Raw genomic sequence first — 26874 nt, forward strand, 5'->3', positions numbered from 1 at the left:
TACAAAATAAGTAAATCTTAAAAAAAAGTTTTTAAAAAAATATTTAATTTCTCAACTATGCAAAAATAAGGATGCATATGAATTATATGAGGGGGCTTCAAATCTAAAAGAACAAAGGCATTAATGAGCCAGCCTGTCAAAAAGGTAGAAACCCAAACAGATAGAAAGGCAGGCAGATTCCTGAGTTCAAAGTCAGCCTAGGACACAGCAAAGTCAGGCCCAGGTGTGGTAGACATGGTAATTTCAGACCTGCAGGCTTAGCATCTGTGTGTAATGGAGGCAGGCAGATCTCTGAATTCTTTTGCAAGGTTAAAAGAAAATGTGTGCTTGCAGTTTCCTAAGAATCAAAGGGCTGGGTTCAGTGGGATGCCGATTCCTAGGAGAGTCAAAGGGAAACATGGAATAAATGACTTAATTGTTACGTAAATAAAAAATTGGGCAGTGGTCTGCATGAGATGAGCTAGTTGAAAGCAATAGCAGTTTTTCTTTCGAATTTTCTGCAGCAGGAGCTGAGCTGTCTGGAGATCTCTGGAGATCAAACACAGCTCCTCAAGATTTTTTTTTTTTTTATTTAACAGGATTTCTGATTTGGTTGGAGGATCCAATAATTTTTTAAGCAGCTTTTAGAATTTTTACTAGCAGGGAGAGCTGTCTCAACTAGAGGGTTTTTAGAATAGCAAGAAAAAGCTGACTAGAAGAAAGTAGAACAGAGAGAGAGAGAGAGCGCAAGAGAGAGAGAGAGAGCGCAAGAGAGAGAGAGAGAGCAAGGGAGAGCCTAGTCTGAGAAGCCAGCCATCTCAGCAGAACCTAGGCCACCAGCTTGGACCAGCGATTTGATTTCAAGTCCTTCTTTTCACCACAACCAGACACCCATAAGCTCAGAACTCCTCCATGCTGGGGCTGGCTCTTGGTGTGGCTCTGCTAGCATCACTAGTGTCGTTACAATGTGTACAAGGGAACAAGCTGATACTCCTGTACCTCATCTCTTACCACCTTGGCAAGCCATCAGAATTCTCCATTGCCCTATCAACTTCTGCTGTTCCTTATGCAAATCTTACAAGCCCTGAGCTATTGAGGAAAAACTGTGGGGTCATCCTTGACTTCTTGCCCTCACATCCCTTATCTAGGATCCCCTTGGTTGTGCTTTCTGTCCACTCAGCTTGTGGGAACTGGCAGTGCCAGCCTTGCCTGTGTGTTGTTCCTGCCACCATATCTTTGACCTAGATCCCAGCCCCCATTCCCCAGTGACCTCCCTGCTTACCAGCTTTGATCTTCTATAGATCCTTCTCTACAAGCAGCCAGAATACGGGACATTGGATCGTGTTTCCCTTCTTTTTAGAACCCTCCCACAGACTCCCATCTTGGTCACAAAAACTCAGAACTTGGAAGCCAACAGGATGGTTCAGTGTGTAAAAGCACTTCTCACCCAAGCCTGAAGACCTAAGTTTGATTCCCCAGGGCTCCTGGTAGGAGGAGAAAACCCACTCCCAAAGCTTGTGTTCTCACCTCCATAGCTTCCACAAGCATGCCATGCTTGTGCCTGCATTTACACACACACACACACACACACACACACACACACACACACACATCACCAGTCAGGATTAGGAGGAGCCTAGTTATGGAAAGGTCTTTAAAATATGACACTCTTGCTCTTCTTATTTTATTTATTTATTTTAGGTTTTTCTTCGAGACAGGGTTTCTCTGTGTAGCCCTGGAACTCACTCTGTAGACCAGGCTGGCCTTGAACTCAGAAATCTACCTACCTCTGCCTCCCAAGTGCTAGGATTAAAGGCATGCACTGCCACTGCCCGGCTCTCTTCTTACTTTACAATGTGTTTTTAGAGTGGTTCTCCCTAACCCTGCTGTGTACCAGAATCAGCCCAGGTTACTCAGAGCTATAAATCAAGATTCTTTCTCATTTAAAAAAATATATTGTGTGGAACCACCCCAGAGATTCTGGAGCAAACCCCAGAGATTCTGGAGCAAGCAGTAGCTTTAGCATCAGAAGTTGTCTTAAAAAGTGAAAAAGAAGGAGATGACTGGCTCTATGAATTTCGAAGCCAGGAGGTGGGAGAATTTCCTCTCCCTGTGTCTACTGTGCATGCTCCCTGACTGACCAGGGAAAGAAAAGGAAAGCCTGCTGGCACTTGGATGGAACTGTTGAAGACATGAATCCTTTTCCACGGTCCTCGTTAAAGCCTTGCCACTCCAAGTGTGGCCAGCAGAGTAGTTTAACATCAAGATCACCTGGATCTTGTTAAACATTCAAACCTGCAGGCCCTACCTTGCTATACAGCACTAAACCTTAACAGCTCAAATGGTTCTGTCACCTTCTGTCCAACAAGAGAATGAAACAAACACTACACAATTCCCTGCAGCTGAAGGCTGGATGTCCCCTCAGCCAGGGAGGGATCAAGACTGCCACAAGAATTTCACATTTGTCCCAGATAATACATTGGCTAGAGGCATATAACCTCCTTTTAAAAGGATTTTATTTTATGCAAGAACTCTTCTACTGGGCAATATTCCCAGGCAGGACATTTACTTTGTAAGATTTAACAAATGTCAAGGCAGAACGATGTAACTCAGTTGATAAAGTGCTTGCTTAGGCGTACATGAAACACTGAGGTCCATCTCCAGCACCACATAAACTAGGTATGGTGGCTAAGACTTCGGCTATGTAATTTTTATGTCTCAAAGAAACTTGGGACAAGTCTCACTAGGTACCTATGGCTCCTCCCAGAACTTCTCACCCTTCCCCCCCCCCTCCAAGCTAAACCCCTCCCTCTCCGGGGCTGGGCTTCCCTTTTCCAGCCTCTAATCCCTACATAACTCTGCCATTTGGGACATGCAGTGTGTGGGTCCCTGGCTTATTCTTGGCCCACGGCTTGCCTTCTGCCCTCTCTTCAGCACTCTCTCCTTTCTTCCTCTTATGCTCTCCCCCGCCACTCTCTCCTCGTATGCCCTGGTTCAGTCCGCTGGTCGTGTTAAGTCTGGACCCTTCCAGATACTTGTGGCTGTGCTCTGCCTCGTATCTACAATAAACTTTCTCTCCCACTATACCTAGGGGCGGTCATGTCCCTCTTTGTCATTCAATAGTGAGTTTGGGGTTAGTCTAGGGTACATGAGACTCTGCCCCAACCTACCCACCCCCAATCACTTAAAATTTGTTCCTGTCAGCCCTTTCCCTATTCCTTTGATATGTGTGTGTGTGTGTATTTCTTTCAGAGTGTCTGCAAGGACCTACAAGCCACACCATCAAAATATAGTTATCAAATAAGGAACTCTAATTATTAAACCCAAGAGAGCCCAGAGGTCTTAACTTTAACCCCCTGCCAGTCACCAGATACATTTAACCTGGTTTTATGTTTCATTTCTCTGACCCTACTTCAGCCTACTCCTCTCCCTATGCCCTTCTTTATACTTTCTTTAAAGAGTCATGGGGCCTCGACTGTTCTTCTAGAGGACCAGGTTCTCTCTCCAGCACTCACAGAGTACCTGACAACTGCCTGTAACTCCAGGCCCAGGGGATTTGATAGTATCTTCTGGCCTCTTCAGGCACTGTACACACACACACACACACACACACATACACGCAGCACACAGACATACACACAAGTAAAACACTCGTATTTATTAATAAGGGGCTGGAGAGATGGCTTACCAGTTAAGTTAAAGAGCACTTGCTGCTTTTCCAGGACTCAAATCTGACTCAGCTCATAACCATCTTAAACTACAGTTCCAGGAGACCTAACAGTTTCTTCTGGCCTCTACATGCATCTGACCGTGTTGGCATACATGCAGGCACTCATATATAGACATAAATCTCTAAAACAAACAAGACAAAATAAAATGAAATTCCAGGCAACATCTATCCAGAGCACTGCTGACCTTAGGTAGGTGCTAATGACTATCCCCACTGTCGCATAAAGAGAATGAAATCTACTTCTTCTGCCTCTAGCATCCACCTTCAAGTCTCCGCCTTAAGGAGAGGCTCCGGTAAAGTGCTGGCATCCAACTTGCCAATCCCTCGGAGATTCTTCATAGATACTTCTGAATGGCAAGTACAATTCTCGTGCCCACTTACCCAGTGCTAAGGATCAGAACTTTGCTTAAAGTCACAAACAAGGAATAGTGCTCGTCTCACGACTCATTCTAGTGCTGTCTCCATTGTGCCACCCTAAGTGGAGAGAGGACTCAAAGAGCAAACAGCTGGAGAATGTGAAGATGTCTGTGTTCATCTGTGAAGAAAGTATGTTTTTCTAACACCACCCTTCCCATCCCTACCTTACCCCAGTTCTCTAAGGTCGCCCCTGTTGCCACCTTTCTCTGTTTTATAGGCACTCACTGCCACACACAGCTTTCTACCTGACTGCTGGGGATCCAGAGCCTTCTCTATGCACAGCAAGCATTTTGCCCATAAGCCATCTCTCCAGCCCAAGGTTTGCTTTTAAGTTCGAGAGCCCTCCAGTATCTTGGGGCCTCCAAAGAACTTATTTACTTATCTTATCTTAGCAGTAACCAGAGGCCCAGGGAGTACAGCTTCTAGGAAAGAAGTCATATCAACCCCACACAAGTACCGGAAGAGTGTTGCTGCAAAGACTACAGAAGTCTGCCTAGTAAGGACTGGGTATAGTTTACATACCCGTCCCCACCCAAAGTCAGATCTGGGTTTGATCTTGGTCCTATGCCTCCCTCCTCTGTTCACTCTGCATACCCAGCCCCGATCTTGCCTCCCTTCCTGGTTTAATTGCCATCCTGTCTGCTCTCCTACTTTCCTAGAGGGCAGATTCCAGCCTGATCCTCTAATGATTCCCACAGCTACCCCTCTAAACTGGACCACTTGGTGGAGACTCCCTGGAGGAAGGCTTTTCCTTGGGGCTCTGTCGACCTTTTACTTATAAGACAAAATTCAAATTCAGCAAACGGATGGAGTGGTGTTTCATCATTGGTGTGTCTGTTTCCTGGCTTACCAGATTAGGCAGCCAGAAGACCAACATGAAACCCATTACCATATTTAAATATCAAGATCATTATCCAGGGAAGAGAGCAAAACTCATAACAAGAATGACAGAATGCAGCTGAGTGTGATGGTGCACGCCTTCAATCCCAGCACTTGGGAGGCAAAGAGTTCGAGGCCAGCCTGGTCTATAAAGGCAGTGCCAGGACAGCCAGGGCTATCAACATCAATAATGACAGACTGCATCTCTTTGACCATCCTCAACCACCTTGGATAACAGTCACTATAGCTGTCCCTCCTCACTGCTTATCCTGGGAGAATATACATTTTTTCTTTCTTTTTTTTTAAGATTTATTTATTATTGTATCTAAGTACAGCTGTCTTCAGACACCCCAGAAAAGGGTATCAGATCTCATTACAGATGGTTGTGAGCCACCATGTGGTTGCTGGGATTTGAACTCAGGACCTTTGGAAGAGCAGTCAGTGCTCTTAACCGCTGAGCCAGCCCTACATTTTTCACTTGTAGCTAGTAGTCTGGCTTTTGTTACTCGTCACCAGAAAACCCTTGTGTCCTGCTGGGTGTGGTGGTTCCTGTCTGTAAGCCCTGAGTGTAGGAGGCTGAAGCAAGAGGAACAAGGACAAGAAAAACTTGTGCACAGAGGTAATTCCTGATGAATATTTTTATTAGAGCCAGAGGTGACAGTTTTTCCCAGTGAAGCCAATCTCTGCGTCCATAAGGGAAGACCACAGGAACTTCACTTTGTAAGTTACCTTTGTAATTTATCCAAGAACACAGCGCAGCAATTGCTTTCTGCGGTACTCTGACCTTAAGTAACAAGTTGTTAACAGAAAACACACCAAACAAAAGGATAATTCTCTAATTATCAAGTCAACCATCAGCTTTTCTTAGGAGAGAGAGAGAGTGTGTGTGTGTGTGTCTGTCTGTCTGTTTGTTTGTCTGGGTATCCCACTCAGAGCCATGTGCATGTTAGGTAAGTGCTCCACCACTGAGCTGTTTCTTAGCCCCACTTTTCTCAGATTTCAGGGTTGTTTGTTTGTTTGTTTGTATTTTAACTAGGCATGAAAGTAAACTTCACTTCAAATACCGGCACTTAGGACATATTCCTTTGAAAGAAGCTTTAGCAGTAAACTTTAAACATTAAATTTTCTAGATATTTCCTCAAATAACTCTCACTGGTTTGTTAGATTTAACTCTGTTCTGTCTGGGACCTATTTGCCCTACTGGGCCTAAACGGAATGTTAAAGGCTCTGGGACCTAAACAATGTTAAAATGCATCACCAATTCTTAGTAAATATCGTGCCAGGGCCTTCTAGCTCTTGGGGCCCTGGGGAAAGCACAGCTCATCTGGTGAACACAGCACAGGCCCCGTGCGTTCTCTCCCAGCCAGCAGCTGAACATGATCAGCTTCTCCCAGAGGCTGGAGTCTGTAGCTTGATCTTCTTTACAGCCTCCAGAACAGAGAGTGGGTTCACTCTGTCTCCAAATTCTTTTTCTCGGTGCTCAAGAAGGATGCCCTGAGGGGGAAACAGGAAGGGATGTCAGTCTCCACTCGGAGGTGTTCACTCATGAAACAGACTCTGAGCACCAGCGGTCCATCAGGCCCTGCGTTTGGGCAGCTGAGGGCGCAGATCTGAATCTAATCCAGCACCTACCCTTGAGGAGCCTGGCCTTCTGAGGAAGGGGACCGAGGAAGTCATGTCCTCATATTTGGGACACATGAAGCTAGTCATGGCTAATTAAAACAAGGGTATGTGGAAGGCTTCCTGGGTGACAGGCAGATAAAAGAACATTCCATCTGGAGAGAAGAGAATGAAAACACAGAAAAACCCTATGAAGTAGAGCTCAGAGGCCACCTTGATGGGTGCTGGATGCTCATCTGAGAAGGTAAACCCATTCCTTTCTTTAAACCTCATAACCTGGGGCCACACTTCTAACACAGTGAAGCAAACACATCAAGACTGAGGACAACCTAAAGTCACCCTGGAGTAGTGAAATGATAAAAACATGTGTCTGAGGTCATCAGGAATCTTCAACAGTCTTTAGCTCACTGTGGGATCTGGACACTTGCCTTAAATTTCAAATAATCTGTAATGTGTCCCGTCATTATAAAGACAAGAAAAAAAGAAAAGAGAGGAAGTCTAGTCAGTCAGGAAGCTCCTCCAGCAGAGGCATTTGTCACATGCAGGCCTTTTGACCCCAGAGTAATCCCTAGGTCTCCTACACTGAGGCCAGAGGAAGCCAAACCCTGAGAGTTATGCATTGACCTCCACACACACACTGTGATGTGTGCATGCCCACACACACACACACACACACACAACACCAATAAATAATAATGAAAAGTCCACCACACTGGGATGACTATTAGGAAGTGACTAAGGAAATTGCAATTGTTTACTGTGTAAGCCAAATGCAGACAGGGGAAAGCCAGGGAAAGAAGTCTTTTTCTTTTTTATTGGATATTTTCTTTGTTTACATTTCAAAAGTTATCCCCTTTCCTGGTCTCCCCTCCAGAACCCTCCCTATCCCATGCCCCTTCCCCCTGCCTCTATGAGGGTGCTCCCCAACCCACCCACCTACTCTCCCCTTCCTGCCTTGGCATTCCCCTACACTGGGGCATTGAACTCCCTCAGGCCCAAGGGCCTCTCCTCTTACTGATGTTCAACAAGGCCATCCTCTGCCACATATACGGCCGGAGCCAAGGGTCCCTCCATGTGTACTCTGGTTCGTGGTAGTCCCTGAGAGCTCCGGGGGGTGGGGATCTGGCCAGTTGACACTGTTGCTCCCTACATGGGGCTGCAAACCTCCTCAGCTCCTCCAGTCCCTCCTCCAACTCCCTCACTGGGGACAGTGGAAGAATGGCATGGGGAATAGTCATCATCACTGCTGAGAGAGAAACCAAGGCAACAGCCACCCAGCTCTGTTCTAGTGAGCTGCCTCCAGAACACGGCAGGAAGGCTCCACCCACTTTTCACTATTTTGCTGATTTTATATTCTCTATAGACTACGTATACAGCATAGGCATAAAGAATATACCTATATTCTTTACAATAACCAGGCTTCACAAATCATTTTTTAAAAACCCTCATATCTAGAGGTACTTGACATAACAGGACTGCAGAAACACCCTCCAGGAGGAACTAGGTGAGTCCCGCTGCCCAGCCAACCTAGTTCACCCACTACCTTGCCAGAAGCTCTGAGAGGACCAACAAACACCACACCTAACAACACCAGGAATGTGCTAGCCGGGCCATGAGTACCCAGTGAATCATCACCAGGCAAGAAAAGGCTGGCAGGTGTGTCAAACCCTGCCCTAGAGGCCACCACAGGAGGCCAAGGTAAGACAATGAAATGCCACAGGGCTAGAGTATGAACGAGAGGGGCCACCTTCTAGGGTCACCTAGTCCAGGTCACTAAGCACCACTCCTGATGACAATCTGTGCACACAGTGGGGCGCTGTCCTTCTGGGTTCCTGAGTTTAATTTCTCCCGCGCTGCTCACCAGCCGTGTCTCTGGCTGACTTGTTCCCATCTCTAGGTCCATTACTTAGAGAGAAAACTAACATCGCAGACTGGTTGGTCAGTTGTAAGGAAGACATGAAGTCATACCTACGGGCACCTATAACAAGGCAGGTGCCTGGTGGCCATTACTATTAAGACATCTTAATATATTTACTAGAAATCAAGAAACAGAATTATGTCAAATTAGACACTATTTAATGCTAAATTCTAATACAAATAAGAACAACTACCAATGGATTTTTTTTTAAAGATTAGAAACTAAGTTTCCTATTCGTATTTCTTTTATGTTGTGAGATCTAACAATGCAGACCAAGGCTGCTTTTCTACAGAAACACAACAACAGAAATCCAACCACACCCTACACATGTGCATGTCGTATGTGGTTTCCATGAAGGCTTGTCTCCAGGTCCTCCTTCTGTGATCCATTGCTGTCCACTGATGGCCCCAAGGCCCATGTGGAGTAGTCACCTGCCTCCTAGGCCCACCTCATCTCTCTTTCCCATACCCTTCCTCAGGGTCCCCACATTGATCCTGTGTCCTCATTGCCACGACTCCTAACACCCTGTTCACAGAAGATTCGGTTTTCTCCCTAGGCACAGTCCTGACAGCAAGAGTTCCACAGGACTCTCTTATGCATTCCTGCCTTCCTCCCTCGTCAGGCTGCTTCTCTTCCTTCTCCCTTTGTATTTTCCTCCACATCCATCTTCAATGGCTTGGGAACATGCCGATTGAGTATATTCACAAGCAGAATAAAAGTGGGCTACCCTGGCAAGTACGGAAACACCACTTGAAATGGGAAGTCAGGTTCAGGCCTCTGCAGTGCCACACTGGACTAAGTCACTGGTCCAACGGCTCACCTGTTCTCGGACTCAAGTTCATCAACTGCCGTCAGGGCAGCATGGCTGTCTGGTGGCCTGACTGAAGTGCATGTATGAGATGCAAGCCTACAGTAGATGTGTGACCAGTGACAGCTGCTGGGAGGAAGGATGGAAGACTTTAAATGTAGAGATTCAGTCTGGGGCCTCAATCTCAGATACCCATGGGTCTGAAGTCAATACTGAGGTCTTACCTGTTTTCCAGATCCTATCACAAAAACTCCTCCAAGGATGAAGCCTTCGCCTTCTAGGTTTCCAGAGAAGCCTCCATTCCAAGCTCGAAAGGAGTTATACCACACCCCCAAACGGATGAGGCCCATGAACATCATCTTCCGCCTCTCTGGACCATAGAATTTTTTCTACAGAGTAAGGAAGATCCTGTGTGAGCAATCTGCATGTCTCTCATCCCTAAGAAGGATGCCAAAAGCCAAAAGCCCCAGAGCCTGCTAGTTCATGTTTTTTCTGCAGTCTAACACATTTCACTCCTCCCAGGATCATACTCAACTGCCTAGGGAAACAGAAAGCTGCCAGCTCTGACTTCTTTACAAAAAAAAAAAAAAGGGGGGGGGGATAGAAAGGAAAAAAAAAAGGAAAGGAAAGGAAAAAGTTTAAATTTAATTCTATGTTATTTTTGTGATGCAGGAATTGAACCCAGGGCCTTATACATGTATATTAGGCAAGTCTCTACCACTGGGTTCAACTTCTGCTCTCGAGGCAGCTTAAATCTGAGGAAAGGACACCCCATCTTGCCACCCCTACATGTGCTTTCCCACTGTCCTTACAAGGTTCTGTAGGAAAGAGTACAAAGGAGGTGGCTGCATAAATGAAGGGACAAGGGCTTGGCTAAGGGGGCAGAAGAGGTGTCTGTCCTTTCCCACTCTCTTGAGTCAGTTGACAAGAACAGCTTTAGTAATAATGGAGAACAACTTTCAAGAGCCTGCCTATGCTCTTCTCAGAGAGCTAGGGGACCCTGCAAGTTCAGGGATACTGAAGGTGAGGCCTACCTCTAGCTAAAGGACAGCGCATGCTAGGTCAGTGACCTCTTCCAGCTAAGGACTAGTCCCACCAGTGTACAGCCCAGGGCCCACAAACCCATAACACACTCTCTCTTTCTGTGTTTGATTTCTAATGATGTGTATATGAGCATCTCTGTGTGAGTTTGTGCATGTGAGCAAAGTGCTCAGAGGCCAGAGGAGGGCATTGGATCCCTAGGAGCTGGTGTTACAGGCCAAGGTCAGCCATTCAAAGGATGCTGGAAGCTGAATGTGGGTCCTCTGGAAGAACCCTTAAGCACGGAGGCATCTCTCCAGGCCACCACATGCTCACCTTTTCATCCAGGAAGATTTCCCCTTTGAAGTAAGGTTGGAAATCTTCCACTTCTCTCTTCACCTGCTCCTTCACCACCGCATAGAGAGGGACACCTAGCTCATCCAACTTGGGCTTCAAGGACATCAGGTCTGCTGCTTCCTGTGGAAGACAGGAAAGTTCAGTGACACAAGAACCCAGAGCTTCTGCAGTCAACGAGCAAACCATGGCTTGGGGCTGACACTGAGCAGAGGGACAAAGGTGACAAAATTCCAGAAATAAGCCAGGCCTATGTGACCCAGCCTACATCTGTCTGAGGTAGATACTCAGCCACAGGACAGGGTTTCAAGTGCATTCACCAAGCCAGGCATTTTCTCTTCTTACAGTGGGAAGGAGAAGTATGCCCGGGAGCCTCTTAATAGTGGCTGCTCCCAAGCATGCCCTTCACTCTCAGCCAGGACGTGGTCGCCTACTTTGTCTCTCCAGCTCATTCCTGTACCAGACCAAACTAGCCAAGGGGTCCATCAGACATATATGCATGCAGGCCATATAGCAACTGCGGCCTCCAGGCCTCTGTACAAGCCTTCCTCTCCCCCCGCCCCAATCCCTGCTAGACTTTCTTTCTCTTTCCAGCTCTGGTCTAACCTACTGGAATGGTATCTTTGTTCTAGAAAGATTCCCACACCTGTCCTTCTTCTCAAGTATGTTCTCTGCTTTCTGCCCGTGCCTTTTTTGGTGCTAGGTCTTCATGCCTCCATTGAGCACGGCCACTTAGGTTCCTAAGGATGTCTTACTATAAGAAAATCTGTCTTTTGCTTCATAGACATCCCAGGGTCTAGAACGTGGCTGGATATATGGAGCTGAAGATGGACAAGGGATGGGTGTGGCCGCTCTCGGAGTGGTACAGGCAATCTTGATCCTTGAGAACCATGTGCAGGATGAATAAACAATACTCCACGAATCATGGAAAAGCTTCACCCTTAAGAAGCTTTTTCACATTAGAGGTCATAACTAAAAAATCTTTTAAGTGCCCACCTCTGATATAACTACAGAGAGACATGAGAGGAATGGTATTTTCTATAACAAGAAGAAACAGGAAGAACTGAAGGCACAACTAGACAGAACAGAGTTGATTGTAACACATTTACCAAGGCCTGGACTGAGTAACAAAGTTTGACGACAACAGAAGGGAGGGGCTCTAGTGTCTGGTGTGGTTGAGGACCACCTGCTGGAGATGCGGTTCACTGCTTTCCTGGGCTCCTTCCTCTGGGGATGTCCCTAAAGCCATCGAGAGGAACAGAGTCATATAACTCCTCTGTTGAGTCACTCACACACCTCTATCCACCCACATTTCTGGACACTGTAAGTTTCCACAAAATGCTGTGCCAGGGCCCAGAGCAGAATACAGGAGAACAGGCTGCAGTTAGTAAGAACTGTTGCTCCTGGGACCTTCTCTGTGTCATTGGCTTCAACAGATCATGTCAGAGCAGTTTTCCCGCTGGTGTCCGGGGACACATTCGATTTGGAATTAAAAGCCCGCCCTTTAACACTCTACCTCCCGGTTGAAAGAAAATAATGAACCCCTAAAGATGGCCAAGTCTAAATGACTGTGACCTGTCACATGATCGGGGTTTGGGGGGCACTGACACTGAGGGGAAACTTAGCTTGCCAATCACCTGACCTTAAAGTAAAAAGGTCCTATGTTAACTGGACTGGTCCAATGTCATCCCCGGGGTCTTAAATGTGGAAGACAGAGGAAGAAAGTCAGGGTTGGAGGGATGTGATGTCACAATGATCTGAGCAGGCATTGCTGACGGTGGGAGAACTCACAAGCAAAACACATTGGTGAGCTCTGGAAGGGTGCAAAGACAAAGAAATGGACTTCCATTACAGCTTCCAGGGGGAATGCAACCAGATGCCATATGAGAACCCAACCTTCAGCCCCGTACGGTGACTGCTGTTAAAGCCGTCAAACTTGCGACATTTGGCCCCAGCTGCAGTAACTGAAAACACATTAAGCAGGCAGTCTGGCTTTGTGGCAACCTCTGCACCGCTGTCTCCTCCTCTGTAAAATGAGAATGATGACAACAGGTTGTGTTTCTAAGAGAACCCTGAGAAGCTGTACACAGGTTGGGGATGTAGCTCAGTTAGTAGACTTGCATGCACAAAGTCTTGGGTTCCATCCCCAGCATCACAGAAAACTGGATGCAGTGGTGTGTGTCTGTGATCCCAGCACTCAGGAGGTGGGGATGAGAAGATCAGAAATTCAAGGGCTACATAGCAAATGAGAAGTCAGCCTGGGCTACATGAGATCCTGTCTAAAAAAAAAAAAACTGAAATAAAAAAAGATGCCTTGCAGGTAAGACGTTGCAAAGTGTGTGTACTCAGTAATGTCACTGGATTCTTTATCACACACAGAAGCAGAAAGAAATGTCTTAGGGTTGATTCAGGCTTCCAGAGAAATTTGAGTGAGACTCCTGATGCGGCCAAGGTTACTTGGGAAGCCAAATGGTTTCAAGGGCAAGAGAACCCGAGGCCACTTTTCTCCTAGTCAAATCAATTATCTCAGAATGTGAGGCTTTTGGTACCACCTGGGCAGGCCATCAAACTACCCCTGCCCTCTTTTTACTCACTGAGTACAGGGCCATGCTCTAGAGTTACAGGGCCATGCTCGGGCCACTGTAAAATTCCTGCTGCACTAGCATTCTGCATTGCAAATGAAGAAGTATTTAAAAAGTATAGCAAAGTAAAAACAAAATTCGAGGCTTTTGGGCCCAGGCTTGGGAGTGTAGCCTTTGTGGCTTAGTGCTCCAGGTACTGGTCATAAAACAGATAGCGACATTCCTCCACCTACCCGCTTCCTGGGTTCAATTCAAAGAATGGCACCCTGACCATTACTGGAACCTGCAATGCAAATGTGCTATCTTTAGGGGCTCTTAGAAACTGTCTTGAGAGATAACCTGACACTTGTGACTTTATACTTCCTTGTGACTCTTAACTGGTATTTTTGGTATTTTCCAACAACACCCTCCCCACCTCCATGAATTGTGGTTTCTTCCTTTAAATACCCCCTTACTCAGCTACTCGGGGCGCCATAGTCCTCTACCCCTGCGTGGTGTATGACCATGGGCCCGAGAACGCTCTCGAATAAAAATCCTCTTGCAGTTGCAGCAAGACCGTTTCTTATGTGATTTGGGGTGTCGCCTCTCCTGAGTCAGAACGTGGGGAGAGTCCTCACGTTGTGGGTCTTTCACAATAACCGCAATTCCTGCCCTGATGTGTATTCCCTGTTATGGGAACGGCTTCCATTTGAGTTGCCCACCTGGAGCCACACTGTGTAAGTAAGCCTCAACGTCACCCAAGCTTACAGGCCAAATACATCCACACTGAGTCCCTGGTATGACTGAGTCCCTGCTCAGCTGCCCACTCTGTGAGAGCAAACAGGGAGAAAGAATAGTTCATGATCTAGGGGGAAACGGGCTATGGTGGGTCCCAAGGAGGAGGAATGTTCTACAGCTGGCAGCTGACATTAGCAGTGAGTGTTCCTGCAGTCTAGATGCTTATTTCAACAAGTGTGCAGCTATGTGGGCCAATGGGAACTCAGAATTTTCTCCTGTTGCTGCTCCGGATTAAATGAAAAGGCAGTGCAGGACATGGCTGCTACCATATTGGGCAAAAGGCTTGAGGGACAGAGAAAGTCAGACGTGTGACTAACCCCACCAGGATATTTGGAGCTGGTACAAACATGATCAGAGCCAATGTCAAAACAAATGCATAGAGCAAATAACAGAAGCATCCAGAAATGTCAGAAGGCTCAGAGCACACATAAGCCCTTGGTCCTAATGGAAATAGTCCAGACCCCAAGGCCTGAATGCTCTCCTCCCAACAGGTTCTCAGAGGCACTCACCGCTCGGCAGAGAAAGCAGCCTGGCCGGCGCACAGCCATAATCACAGCCCCGTTCTTCTCCCACAGCTCCTTTGCTTTGAACGTCCTTGGTTCTGAGAGAGAAGAAATAGTTACTGCTTGCTTCTGGCCTGCCCAGTCCTTCTTCAATTGTTCGGATGCTCCTGAAGTACAAGGAGCTGAGCTGAGCTCAGGACCCAGCCTAGGAGGGGACCAGGATGAGCCCTCCCTCCATGCGTAAGAGAAGGCAAGCACAGACAGGGAAAATTCATCTTCCCAAGGAACACTAACAAGGAGGGCTTAATGATCCAACTGCACACTGAGAAGTCCCTCCCCGCAAACACTAACGTGCAACTCCAACATCCAAGTTGTGATAATTTCTAGCAAAATTGAAATTCCTTTTACGGCTGGCAGCATTGGTCGGTCTAATAATTCTGTAGAGCCCAAATGAGTTTTATATTTTGACGCCCCTCCCACAAATACTCTTAAAAGCATATTCAACTTTTTCTTTTTTAATTGACCTAAACATTTTAACTGCCATACTTGCCATACTTACAAACAGAACAAGGTGGAAGAAACCCAACAAGTGAATGCTTGGGAGAATTAGTGCGGACTCATTATAGAGCAACCTTAATTGTTTTAGTATTCCTCGGAGGTATCCACACACTTGTGGGATACAATGTGAACAAGAACAGGAAAGAAGGGAAGTGTGGTCACATGAGGTTCTTAAGATGGGGGAATGAACAAAGCCTTGGTTTTTCTCTCTCTGCACTTTTCTAAGGTGACTGGCCATGAATGTGAGCTACCACACTCCTGCCTTTCTAGGGCAGCTCCCTCACCCACTGAGCACATGATAATGGCTTTTCTCTGGGGGGCACTAGCCAGAGGTCCATCCAATCAGTGAGCCCTAATGTTTATCAAGAGATTTCCCTGCTGAGCCTGGGCTCTGCTGTGGAAATGCACCTGGCAGGGGTAGAGCTGGGGACAGGTACACAGGCTCCTTTGTCCTAAAATCAACTCCCCTGCTGCAGCTCCATCACAGGCAGGGTGACCACAAAGGATGCCAGCTCCCCAGGTCCCCCTTTCCAGTGTGCAGTTTCTTACTGTGCACCAGGCCCTGTACCATGCACGGGGAACACAGGATGGGGTGAGCAGTATTTCTTGAGCTCATTCCACCCAGACAAGTCTATTTATTTCATTCTTTGTGACAATCTCACAAGCCTTGGAATTCCTCAGAATTCTCCCCGGAATAGCTGGCTTATTAAATGATGGTAAAATATTACGTGAATTATTACGGAACAATTCATCATTACAGCTAAGGCGACAACAGTAACGGAGAGTGAAAAATGACTTTGATAAGAAAAAGATAAATTTGCCACTAATACCAAGATCACCTCTATGTGACTATATAAGCACAGAAAGGAATACAGCAAAATAAAATGATTTGTGTTAGGTTGGTACAACTATTGGTAATTTAAAAATTGTTATTAGATTTCTCCCTAATATTGCTTCAAGAAAAAGGGACAATTTTAAAAGGAAAACTAAAGGAGTAAAGCATGTATCCTACCCTGGAAAAGTACCGAGGCCGACAACGTCACCCCTTACCTTTCTCCAGTGTTTTCAGGTCTATGTCTTCCAAATATTCCAGTGCTGCTTTTCGGGGCTTGGACAGAAACATGTCTGTGTTGGCCAGGAGCAGTGCCACAGCGGCGGCCCCCACAGCTCCCACACCGATGGACCACATACCCATGGTGAAGAAACTTGGATCCTGGAGAAAAGACATGTCTGGAGATTGAGAAGAAGGAAGATGTTACTGTTCCCACAGGACAGCTGGAATCTGACCTCCTGCCCAAGGCTCCAGTGGGCAACTGGCCAGGGGACCAGAGGAGGAGGGCCCGGAGCAGGGAGAGATGGGACTGCTCAGAGCTGCTCAGTCGCTTGTCTGAGCCCCATCAGAGAGCTTGGAGAAAGCGCAGTCACACCCAGGTTTGTGTCTCAAGGAGCTCACTAGGGCGTGAGGAGGAATGAGAGGAATGGCAGCCGCCTAGGGGCTTTTCTTGCCCCTCTGCTTCCCAGGGAGGTGTGTGTGCTGTGCAACGTGCTGCTTCCCTCTCATTCTCCTTCACATCGAGGGTGGCAAGTGGCTCAGCTATCACCTCCCCGGGTAGGGCCGGCCTTCTCATCTTCCATCAAAAGATACTTGTTTTGTTACCCTATCTGTCTTCCTCTGGAGTTTAAGAATCTCCCAGAAACAAAGCCGGCATTCTATTCATCAAAGCCCCAGCGACTGCCCAGCAGGGCCTCTGCTCTGGGGAGACAGATAATCTTAGTCAATTTCTCTCAGCTGAGAATAGCTTTCTCACTCATTATAAAAATGAAATAGGCTTCCATTAAAAACAAAACCACCACCACCACCACCAACAACAACAAAAGAGTCTCAACAGCACCAATGCATAAAACCAACCTGACAAGAAAGCAGAGGCTGCCTGAAGCCTACGGTCTAGAGATGGCCATTGTTGAACACCTGTATCTTAAGAGGGCAGTGCTGCTGTTGGCCCTCATTCCATCCTAAGGTTTCACCTCTCCTGGTTCTTCCCTCAAACCTGGCTTGATGCTTAGGTCACTGGGGACAGGATACTGACAGGAAGTGGGATAAACCCCCTAAGATGCTTAATTCCACCTGGCACCATCTGACCTGGAAGTTTCTCCAAAGACTGAGAGGAGGCTGGGAAATCCACACCACTGCTCAGACAGGGGGCTCCGAGGAGAGAGGAAGTGACTCATGGGGGGTGACTTTGGGGAAAAAAGGGTTTAACATCAGGACTGAAGCCAGCTTAGGAAGTTCAAATTTGAGTTCTGCAATAAGAGAGAGGTCATGTCTCGTGGCATAAGCCTGTATCTTATCTGTTTAACAAAATGAGACAGGGAGATCCTATGAAGTTCAAGGATGTTCTAGCCATTTTATTGAGTCTCAAAGCAAAAAAAGAGGCTGGGGATCTAGCTTGTGGTAGAGCACTTCCATAGCACACTCAAGTTTTAATCCTCAGTATTATTTAAGTTAATTAATTAACCAATTAATTAAAAGAGAACTCCAGGAAAGGGGGGGCAAATATGACAGAAGAGGAGAAGGGAGGAAGAGGAAGAGAATTATCATCATCATCATCACCATCATCATCTAGTATTGACTCACTTGGAGAAAAGGAGGAGGCCAGTATGGGTGTTTAAAGGCATGGTGGCTGCTACTGCTACTATATCTCTGATTTCATCTGAGAGAGAAGAGGAAAGACTTAGAACCACACAAAGTGGTTCTATGAGCAATGGCTCACCACAAACAAGTGCTGAAATGCATTCAATACAAATGAGTGATGAACATGACTTAGACACAATCGAGGTCTCAGGCTCAGCAGGAAAGAACGTTCCACAGGCCTGCTTCCAGTTTTTCTTTGGCAAAGTTACACATAACTGGATTATAGTTCACAGAACGATTAGGAGGGCAATCACAGCTCCCAGACACCTGCTGTAAACAGGAGAGTTTGCAGAGCCTGGAAAAAATGTTGGGACCATTATACTGTCCACAACAGCTCTGGATTATGGGCAGGTTTACATGATTTAGGAGCACGTGAGTGTGGTCATCCGGTCAGATGTGCAAGCTTATATCAACCCTTCCAGTGAAACCCAGCAGTGCATCTGGGGAGTCCTGGGACCTCCTGCTCTACCAACACATCCCCTACCGCACTCTTAGAGGCACCAAGGTTCTATTTCACTACCACTCCATTCTCAATGAAAATTTACTATCAACCTAAATAACGATTTGGGGGGAGCCTAGTATGACACATGATCCTGAAGGAGACAGAGGCTCAGTTCCCAAAGGATCATAAAAGTAAGTAGGAAGGTTAAGCAGCTTGCAGAATATGAACACTTGGGTTATGGTGTCACGAGGAAGGGAGATAGTCCAGGCAACCATAGAAATAGAGGAAGTGGCTTTGGGATTGGTGTGGGACTCAGTTAACAACATGAAAGCTTGGCTGGGAGCCTCTGGGAGAGGAAATCCAGAAGCGTCCTGCCTACCCCTGTAACAGCAATAGGCGCTTCATCCAGCCCATTTCCTGACAGCCACCTTGAAGCACCTGGGTTTCCTCATGGCTCTCATGCCATCCTAGGATCTCAAATATTCTCAGGCCTCCGTAAGACCCCACCTCATTCTGCATGTTTAAATCCCTGGGGAGAGGTCTAGGGTAGAACCACCTACTAGAATCAACTGTCCTCTGCAGGATTTGATCGTGGGCTGAAGGTGCCCTAAGAACTCAAGTTCACATGGCCCAGAGGCTCCCATCTCCTTACCTCAAGTTCAAGAAGCTTGTATTCAAGATGGGAGCTTCAAAGCTCCCCCAGGTGTGGTGTTTTCCACCCTTGCCCTTACCCCGAATGTGCTCCAAAAATAACTAACTTACTAACTTACTAAATAAATAAATAAATAAAAATTAAAAAAAAAAAAAAGAGTGGAGTCACTCCTCTGGGGAGAACACCCTACCCAGGCTCTGTATCTGGGCTTTATCAGCAGAACTGGTAGAGGCAGACTTCTCAGTGAACAGGCTCATGCTGCCCACCCTAGCAGGTGGCTTTTCTGCTGGTGATAGGCAGTGAAAACTAATCGCCAGAAGTACCGCACTTCCAGAACTCAAAGCAACTCCTGGCAAATCTCGGAACAGATACCATGGCAACATGCACAGTCTCAGTAGACCCTGGATTGCCTGCTCGCACTCCCACAAAGGGGATGGGAGAGAGGTTTTAGCAACTAGATAGAATTCATGCCTTTCCACCTGTGCCTCCAAGACCACTGGCCAGAGGAGCAGGGAGGCCAGTAACCCCAAATTACTAAATGTCACTTGACATATTTGGCTTAAGTTTATTCTCTCAATTGCCTTGTGAAGCAGAGGACAGTCTCTTTGCAGGCGGCAACACTAGGTTCTGAGTTCAGAAACTTCCCTTCGGTCACAGGACCAGCAGGTAGCAATCCTGCCATCTATCCGTAGTCAACAAGAACAGCACTCCAAAGCTTAGAGTCTTTGTGATGTCACACCTGGCCTCACCACACATTCAGGAGTAGGATTTGTGGAGGCCAAGGACATGACCCTCCACCTTCAGGCGAATTTCAAACAAGAAGCTTATTGTATTCAGTCGTCAAACACAGCTCCACTATGTCTGGTCTAAAGGAAATTTACCATAGACCAGCTGTCCCTTCTCTTTTCTCCTCCTCTGTCCCCTTCCTTTAAAAGAGGGCCAGAAGAGAACTGAAAGGTTGTTTACAGAAGAACCAGCCCCCACCTGACAGCTCTACTACTCAGCTCCCCATGGGGGAGCTTTATCTGATCCCCATGTCTCCCAGAAGGTGAAGCTGGATAAGACTGTAAATAAACAGCAGCTGGAAGAGCTCAGAGTGGCAGCTTTGGTCCGAAGAGAAGAGCGCTGAGGGTGGGTAGAGGGAAGCCAGCTGGATTCTCCCAAGCCAAACTTGCTGCCATCTTCCCCAGGCTCATTCATCTTCTCAACCCCAAAATGAAGGAGTGGCTCCTTAGACTCCAGGGACATCCTCTGATAGCAACACAAACAGCCTACTTTGGAGCCCCAACATTCTTCTTCACTAACCCCACTTTGGCCCACCTGCTCATTCATGCTTCATCCAGCTTGGTGCCCTTTCCCTAAATATCCATCCTCCAGCAGGCCAAACCTGGGAATAGCACTTACCATGTGCAGTGTCCACGCCTCTGCTTCTACTGACAAAAGGACTCAGACCCACAGGCTGTGTGTGTGTGTATGTGTAGGCAGGGTGACCAGGCATAGGGAGGGCTGGAGGTGGAGCTCTGGAGTCTTGCCTAGGCCCCTAAGCTTAGCCACTCCACAGGCAGGACTGGGCTACACAGAAACCCTGGGGCTCCTTCAGCTGCCAATGGTTAATCTCCAGAAAGCATCGAAGTGGCCAGCTGCCAAGGCCCCCTAGCTCTTCAAAAAAAAATTGAGCAAAGTTTTGAGTCATTTGCAATTTGCAGTCATGCAGACTGTAACATTTCTTAAGTGCCAGCAGACTCCCCTTTGCTATGGGTGCATACTAAAACCAGGCCCTTAACACAGCCCACATGTCATATTCAGCATCAAAGGGACAGGTCCTTTTGTCCAAGGCTCTTCGCCCAGCCTGCTCTGTACCCATTTCTTACCCTACACCCAGGAAGTCAACTGGACTGCCAAGGATCCTTACCTGGTATCTACTCATCACCTCCTCTTCTTTTCCCTTCACAGTGTGCAAAGGTGCACGTGTGTTCACTTAGGCATGGGTCCTGGGATCAGACAGAGCCTTCAGGTGGCAATGCTTTCAGGAAAGGGTTTGAGCAGAAAGTACTGTTTATTCTGGATCGTGTCAACAGGCAGGCCTTTACCTAGTTGGCATAAGGGCTGTAAGAGCTCAGAGTGGCAGAGTGAGGGAACTCTGGGTAAAGGAATAATAAACAGTGTAGTCTTGAAAGCAGAGTGGTTGGTGAGGGTGTAGTGGCCAGCGATGAGACCAGAATGGGAGTTGAAGTTAGGCCCTGTCAGCTCTGGTGAGATAGACGCTCACTGTATGAGAAGCTGAAATAGAGGGTTCGAAGTGACACAATCATTCTGCCTAGGGGCTAGAGAGATGGCTCAGCAGTTAAGAGAACTGGCAAGGCTTCCAGAGGCCTGGGTTCGAGTCCCAGCACCTCGATGGCAGCTCATAACCATCTGAAATGCCAGTCCCAGGGATCCAAAGTCCACTTCTGGCCTCACTGATACCAGGCAGGTATGAACATGGTGCGCACACATGCATGCAGGCAAAACAGCCCTACACATAAATAAAATAATAAATAAATCAAAACCACTCTGGCTACAGCATGGCGAGTGAAGTGAACCAGAGTAGAGCTTGGCCAAGTTCATTTGCTTCTGGGCAGTTCAGAGTAATGGGGATCTGGGCTTGGACTGTGGCAGTCAGTGAAGAAGAGGCTGGGTAGCTAACTCATAGGAGATGAACAGAATTTTGACTGGTAAAGTGTAGGCCAAAGAAAGGAAAATCGACGCTAGGTTTCTGGTTTCTTGGCTGGATACTTGCGCCATTCACTGACAAGGGAGCTCTAGAAGTCAGTAGTGGATGGAGGTCAGTTTTGGATATTCTATAACAAATCCATATAACACCCTCTACCCGAAAACTTGGAGTCAGGAACAGGAATAGGGACTTGGAGGGCATTGCCAAGCCAGTGGGTGAACTACTGGAAGTAGGTAAGGTCACCCTGGAAGGATGTATAGGTTCAGAGAAGCCACTTAAGTGGCAAACTCTTCCTTGAAAGCATTGCCAACTGCAGGCTTTACCTGATTATACAGCCCATGCATATGTGAACATAGGCACATTTCTGCACACTGTCAAAAACAGGCCTCAGATGTTGTGTTTTGGTTATCTGCCTGACTTCACAGTAACACAGAGGGCAAGGGGCATTCACTCCTACATCAACAGAACTTCCCAAGGATCTGCTCTATGTAATGTAGGTAACATGCTGTGCTTGTAATGTTATCAAACCAACAAATGAAGGGGTTTGAATTGTCCTCTTGAAATGCCACAGTGGAGCAAAGTTGGAAGTAGTGGTTGTTGCCCAATTTTCCCTCTGTGTGAAAGCTCATTCTGGACACTGCTGGCTTGGCGTTTGAGAAAATACTCAAGCTTGGGACTTGACCTTGCATTGAGTCCCAGCTCTGCTGCTCACTGACAAGGTGAGCTGACATAGCTGAGGCCCAGTGCACTCACTAAATAGAAAGAAAGAACTGGAGATCCCCTGTCTCCAGTCTCACACCCAGGCTCTGCAGTGCCCAACGACTACACCCACAGGGAGGGCCTTGAGTGCACCCAGCACTACCTAGCTCCTCCTGCGTGAGCACACTCTCACAGGCACACACATTGAAGTCAGATGCTTGCTCAAAGAGCTGCCTCTAGGCAGGGACCGATAAAGTCTTAACAAAACAAAAGCATCAGCAGTGGGTGGGTTAACTCCTGTCTGAAACATGTAGGGACAGCAAAAAATTTTAAACATCAAGGGAACACCTGCCCTGCCCAGCCTCACCCAGAGACTCTTCCCACCTTGGAAAAAGCTGGCCTAAGGCAGACCCAGGTGATGGAAGAAAGGAAAAGGAGGGAAAGCAAGAGGAAGAGGCACATGACTTCTTTGGCTCAGGCCTTCAGTGAACAGACTGGAAAGACGGTTCCCCACTTCTCTACCATCCCCTGTTCTTAATGTCCTTTGCTCCTAAAGTTCTACTTCAGTAACCCCTTCATTGATTTAATGAAGAGCTAAGACCCAGAGAAGCTGGCTAGCCCAAAGTCACATGGGTAAGAAGGGCATCAGTGTCTACGTTGAGATCCAATTCCCACTCCATAACAGCTTACTCTGCTTTAGATTCTCAAGGTCCTACACAGCCTGCCATGAACCAGGCACCTAAAGCTAGGACAATATGCACATGCATTGACATCAGAAAAGCCGGTGCTGAAACCTGATCATTGGCTCGGAACAAGCTGAGCAAGATTCCTCCTGAATGTGGCCTGGTGTCCGGAGAGAACTCCAGTCTCCCCCAGGTAGCTCACAAACCAATGCCAAATGTTTTCTTAAGGACCATTCTCTACTGAGAAGCTGGTCTGCATTTTTCTCCTATAAACAGTGACAAGGCCCTGTTAAGTCTGGATGCCATTGAAAATGACAGCTTAGTGGTTAGGGTCACAGTGAGAGACAGCAGAGAACTCCCACAAGCACCCGTGGAACTGGCCACTGCAGTGGCCTGCACTCATCTGTCACAGACAGTTCTGTTGTCTGGGGTGAGTGCCTGCCTCTCTCCCACCCTTCACCCAGATGCTAAGAGTCAGAATGTGAACATATGATCAGAGGAGAATAAGACAACACACTCAGAGACACAACTTAGAGTGAGGGGTATAGCTGGCTGGGAAGTCCTTTCCTATGAGAACTGGTTCCCTCCAAAGACCTGGGCATTCTGCTGACTTTTCAGCCTCTTGCCTTGGCTTAGAAGACCCGCTCTCTCAAGTCATATGAATATTATGGACAGAAAGATGAGGACAAACGTCCAAAAGACACTGGGTTCCAGCAACCAAATCCTAACTCTCATTCTGGCCCCCAGAGACCGTTCTTGCTTATCACCTTAAGATCTTCTAAAAGTCAAGCTGCATCCAGTGGTGGCACGTGTTGGAGAAGACCAACATGAAACACAGCAGCGCTCTAGGAAGCTGGAAAGGCTTCGTTATGGTTTTCATTTTCTTTATTATTTTTCCTTTTTTAAAAAGGAAAGGCCTAGGATAGCCTAAAACTTGCCACCTTCCTACCTCAGCCTCCTTAGTGCTGGAATTTTAGGCATAGACCACCCCACTGGGTGGTCTTTATCTTTTGCAGGGTTCAGATGAACTCACTCACTGTCCTAGGAAGTTAAAACAGGCACACACACACACACACACAAAAGAACAATTTCTCCAGCAATGTTACTGCAAGTCAGCTTTCTGGGTGGAAGTTCCAGGTCCGGGGGAGTCCTGCCTTACTTCCACATTCTCCACAGCACATACTCTGAGTTAACTCTTTGGCTCTCCCACACTGCTCCTGGTAGTGCCAAAGGCAAAGGTTACTGCTCAACTGCAATCTGCCTTGGCAAGGGCCAAAGAGCTCCTGGGTGAGGCTGGCTTCTTCCACAACACCGCTGGACAGGTCCTGCCACATTAAGACTCTGTCCAAGCAGACTCTGAGCTTAGCATTTCAAAGAAGCAGATAGCCAACTAGCAGGAGAGTTGTTTTTAATCAGGGATACTAATGAAGTCTGGGCATGCACCTTAAAATTCCAGACCTCATCAAACAAACCTTCCAGTGCCACACAAGCTTGAAACGATCATTGCAATCCCAGCAATCAGGAGGCAGAGACCGGGGGACTGCAAATTCAAAGAAAGCCTCCGGGAAATTCAAAGCTACCCTGAACTACACAAGGCCCACCCCCTCAAGAAGAAAAGGGCAAAGAGGTGGGGTAGAGTGCTTTGTACCCCTTCAGGGACAACACAAAGGGTCTCAAGTAAATGCCATCCCTTATAAGGAAGGACTCCAAGGAAAGGTCAGACCGAGAAGAACCAAGTCGCATGAGCCTGGAGCAGCCATGTTTCACATTAGCAAAATGGGAACAATTTCTTAATCACCTTCTACAGAGATGAATCACTGAAGATGCTATAAGCTCTTTGCCAAGACTGCCAGAGATGTTAAATTCTTACATATTTCTGGATTAGTCATTGATCACCCCAAATATTTGAAACAAAGGATTTTCTGATGAGTATCTTCTGAGGACCCAGATTCTATTAGCAGGGCTCCATGACAATGCTTTTGGAAATAAAAATCCAAGGAGTGACACAGGGCAGTGGTGGTGCACGCCTTTAATCCCAGCACTTGGGAGGTAGAGGCAGGAGGATTTCTGGGTTCGGGGCCAGCCTGGTCTACAGAATGAGTTCCAGGATAGCCAGAGATACACAGAGAAACCCTGTCTCGAAACAAAACATCCAATGAGTATTTTCTTTCCACATAAATCATTTACCAAGTTCATAGAAAAAAAATGTTGAAGTAAAAATAAAACCAAAAATCTAGGTAACAGGGCTGTGAAAACATTGGAGGCACGGTGGCAGCGAGACTCTGGGATCATCACCTTCCCATGCAAACCCTGCCAGGTTGGACCTTAACTTTGCTCTCCCTTGGGCCATTTTCACTAACTCCAACAACCTAACAATTCGGAGGATGGGCTGTCCTGGAGCCCTGATTATCTCATTACCACACCTCAGCAGCGTTTTGAAATTTACAACGGAGCTTTCTAAGGCAAAGGTTTGTAACCCTTAGAAGAGAAGGAGGAGCAGGTATCTCAGAGACTTCCTCACAGGACACCCCAATACCGAAACTGGATAGCCACGGCCACCCCTGGCAGGCTTCAGCCTAGCCCATGTTGGGTGGATGCCCTTCCCTGAGAGGTGGACAAACGTTTTTGTTTTTTTGTTTTTTGTTTTTCCTTCAGTTCTCTGTCCCAACAATTCAAGCATCTGGGTGGACAAGAGTTTTTCTGTCCTCTGTCCCAACAATTCAGACAGCTGGGTGCCCCCAGCGCCATTCCGGGACAGGGGTCTCGGGGGCCCAAGCGTGGAGTCTGTCCTGATTGCTGTGGTGGACTAAGGGCACATCAGAGAGCGGTACCTGGAGAGGATCGGCTCACATCCTCCATCCAGCATCTAGTCTCCGCAGCCCCTGGGCTGCCTCGATCCTCACCTGCGCCCCAAGGACCCCGCCTCCGTGGACCTCACTGGCCCCTGAGCTGCACCAGCGGACGCAGGTGCCTCCTCGGTTGTAGTGCAGCTTTGAGGGCGGGTGAGACCAAGATCTCCCCGCGCCTGCGCAGCTCAGCGCCTACGCCACCACGCCACTTTCACGTGACAGACACGCCCCCGCAGCTCCAGACCCGGGACTGGGTAGAACTGGGTCGCCCTCGGGCAGTTCTTTGCTCGCTGACTTCCACGGAGCTAGTTTGGAACTAGCGTGGCTTTGTAGGGTAGATGTCCCAGCGTCCATCTTCACCCCCAAATGCTGGTTATTAGAATGAAGAAAACTAGCTGAGAACTGGCTCTAAGGATAATACCAGCTCCTCTAGCTTCTGAGTAACCCTGTGACAGGCTTGTCTTATACTCTAACGCGGTTGTTTGTTTAATGTAGCACAGACTGGTCTGGAATTGTTCATCCTCCTGCCACAGTTCCCCAGGGGCTGGGATCACAGGCGTGCACTGCCATGCTTGGCTTTTACCCATTTTTCTCACAACTGTAATAAGTGTTCATTACTGTCGTATAAAAGCTGTAGTCAAAAGAACAGTTTCAGAAACAGGTTTAACTCACAGAGTAGTTAAAGCTGGGGAAGTGGGAGACAGGCAGAAAGAGATCACAGAGCAGTTTGCAAAGAAGTATTACAGCAGCCAGACAGGCACACTGGTCAGAAGTGGTCATCTGTCCTGTGTGTATTGGGGGTGTCCACCTGTGTGGGACTTGACACCTGGCCAGAGGACTAGGCTGTCCTGGCACATCTTTACCTTCCCCTCATGTTTCTCACTGTAAGAAGCAAGACTCTTGCTATGTAATAACAAATTCAAGAGACTAAGGAGGGTAAGACAGTTTTTATTTTACTATCTTGTAGAACTGTGTGTTACCCTAGACAAAAAGTTAAAG

The 26874-nt window shown here is 47.3% G+C and overlaps 1 protein-coding gene across 4 annotated transcripts; it reads right to left on the reverse strand.

The window, feature by feature from the left end:
- Positions 1–5625: 5625 nt before the first annotated feature.
- Positions 5626–26065, reverse strand: Prxl2a (peroxiredoxin like 2A). Of its 4 annotated transcripts, none has more exons than XM_021181602.1 (6): positions 25930–26065; positions 16196–16375; positions 14594–14685; positions 10708–10848; positions 9576–9740; positions 5626–6499 (listed from the first exon to the last, which is right to left on the reverse strand). In XM_021181602.1, exons 2-6 carry the CDS (start codon positions 16371–16373, stop codon positions 6386–6388), a joined length of 690 nt encoding a protein of 229 aa, XP_021037261.1. In that variant the 5' UTR covers positions 16374–16375; positions 25930–26065; the 3' UTR covers positions 5626–6385. The 4 variants fall into 4 exon arrangements, with proteins under 4 accessions (XP_021037261.1, XP_021037262.1, XP_021037260.1 ...); XM_021181603.1 differs by having other exon boundaries at positions 16196–16358; positions 25858–26065; XM_021181601.1 differs by having other exon boundaries at positions 25858–26065.
- Positions 26066–26874: the final 809 nt, after the last annotated feature.

This window comes from Mus caroli, chromosome 14, assembly GCF_900094665.2.
Source record: "Mus caroli chromosome 14, CAROLI_EIJ_v1.1, whole genome shotgun sequence".
Classification (NCBI taxonomy): domain Eukaryota; kingdom Metazoa; phylum Chordata; class Mammalia; order Rodentia; family Muridae; genus Mus; species Mus caroli.

What these genes read in the sequence shown, in the direction of transcription:
- Prxl2a (XM_021181601.1), bottom strand. Translation starts at nt 25,885, where the DNA reads ATGGAGGATGTGAGCCGATCCTCTCCAG. An exon ending in AAATCTTCCTGGATGAAAAG is followed by an intron (nt 9,741 to 10,707) that starts GTGAGCATGTGG and finishes CTTACTCTGTAG; the next exon opens with AAAAAATTCTATGGTCCAGA. An exon ending in TGATAGGATCTGGAAAACAG is followed by an intron (nt 6,500 to 9,575) that starts GTAAGACCTCAG and finishes TTTCCCCCTCAG; the next exon opens with GGCATCCTTCTTGAGCACCG.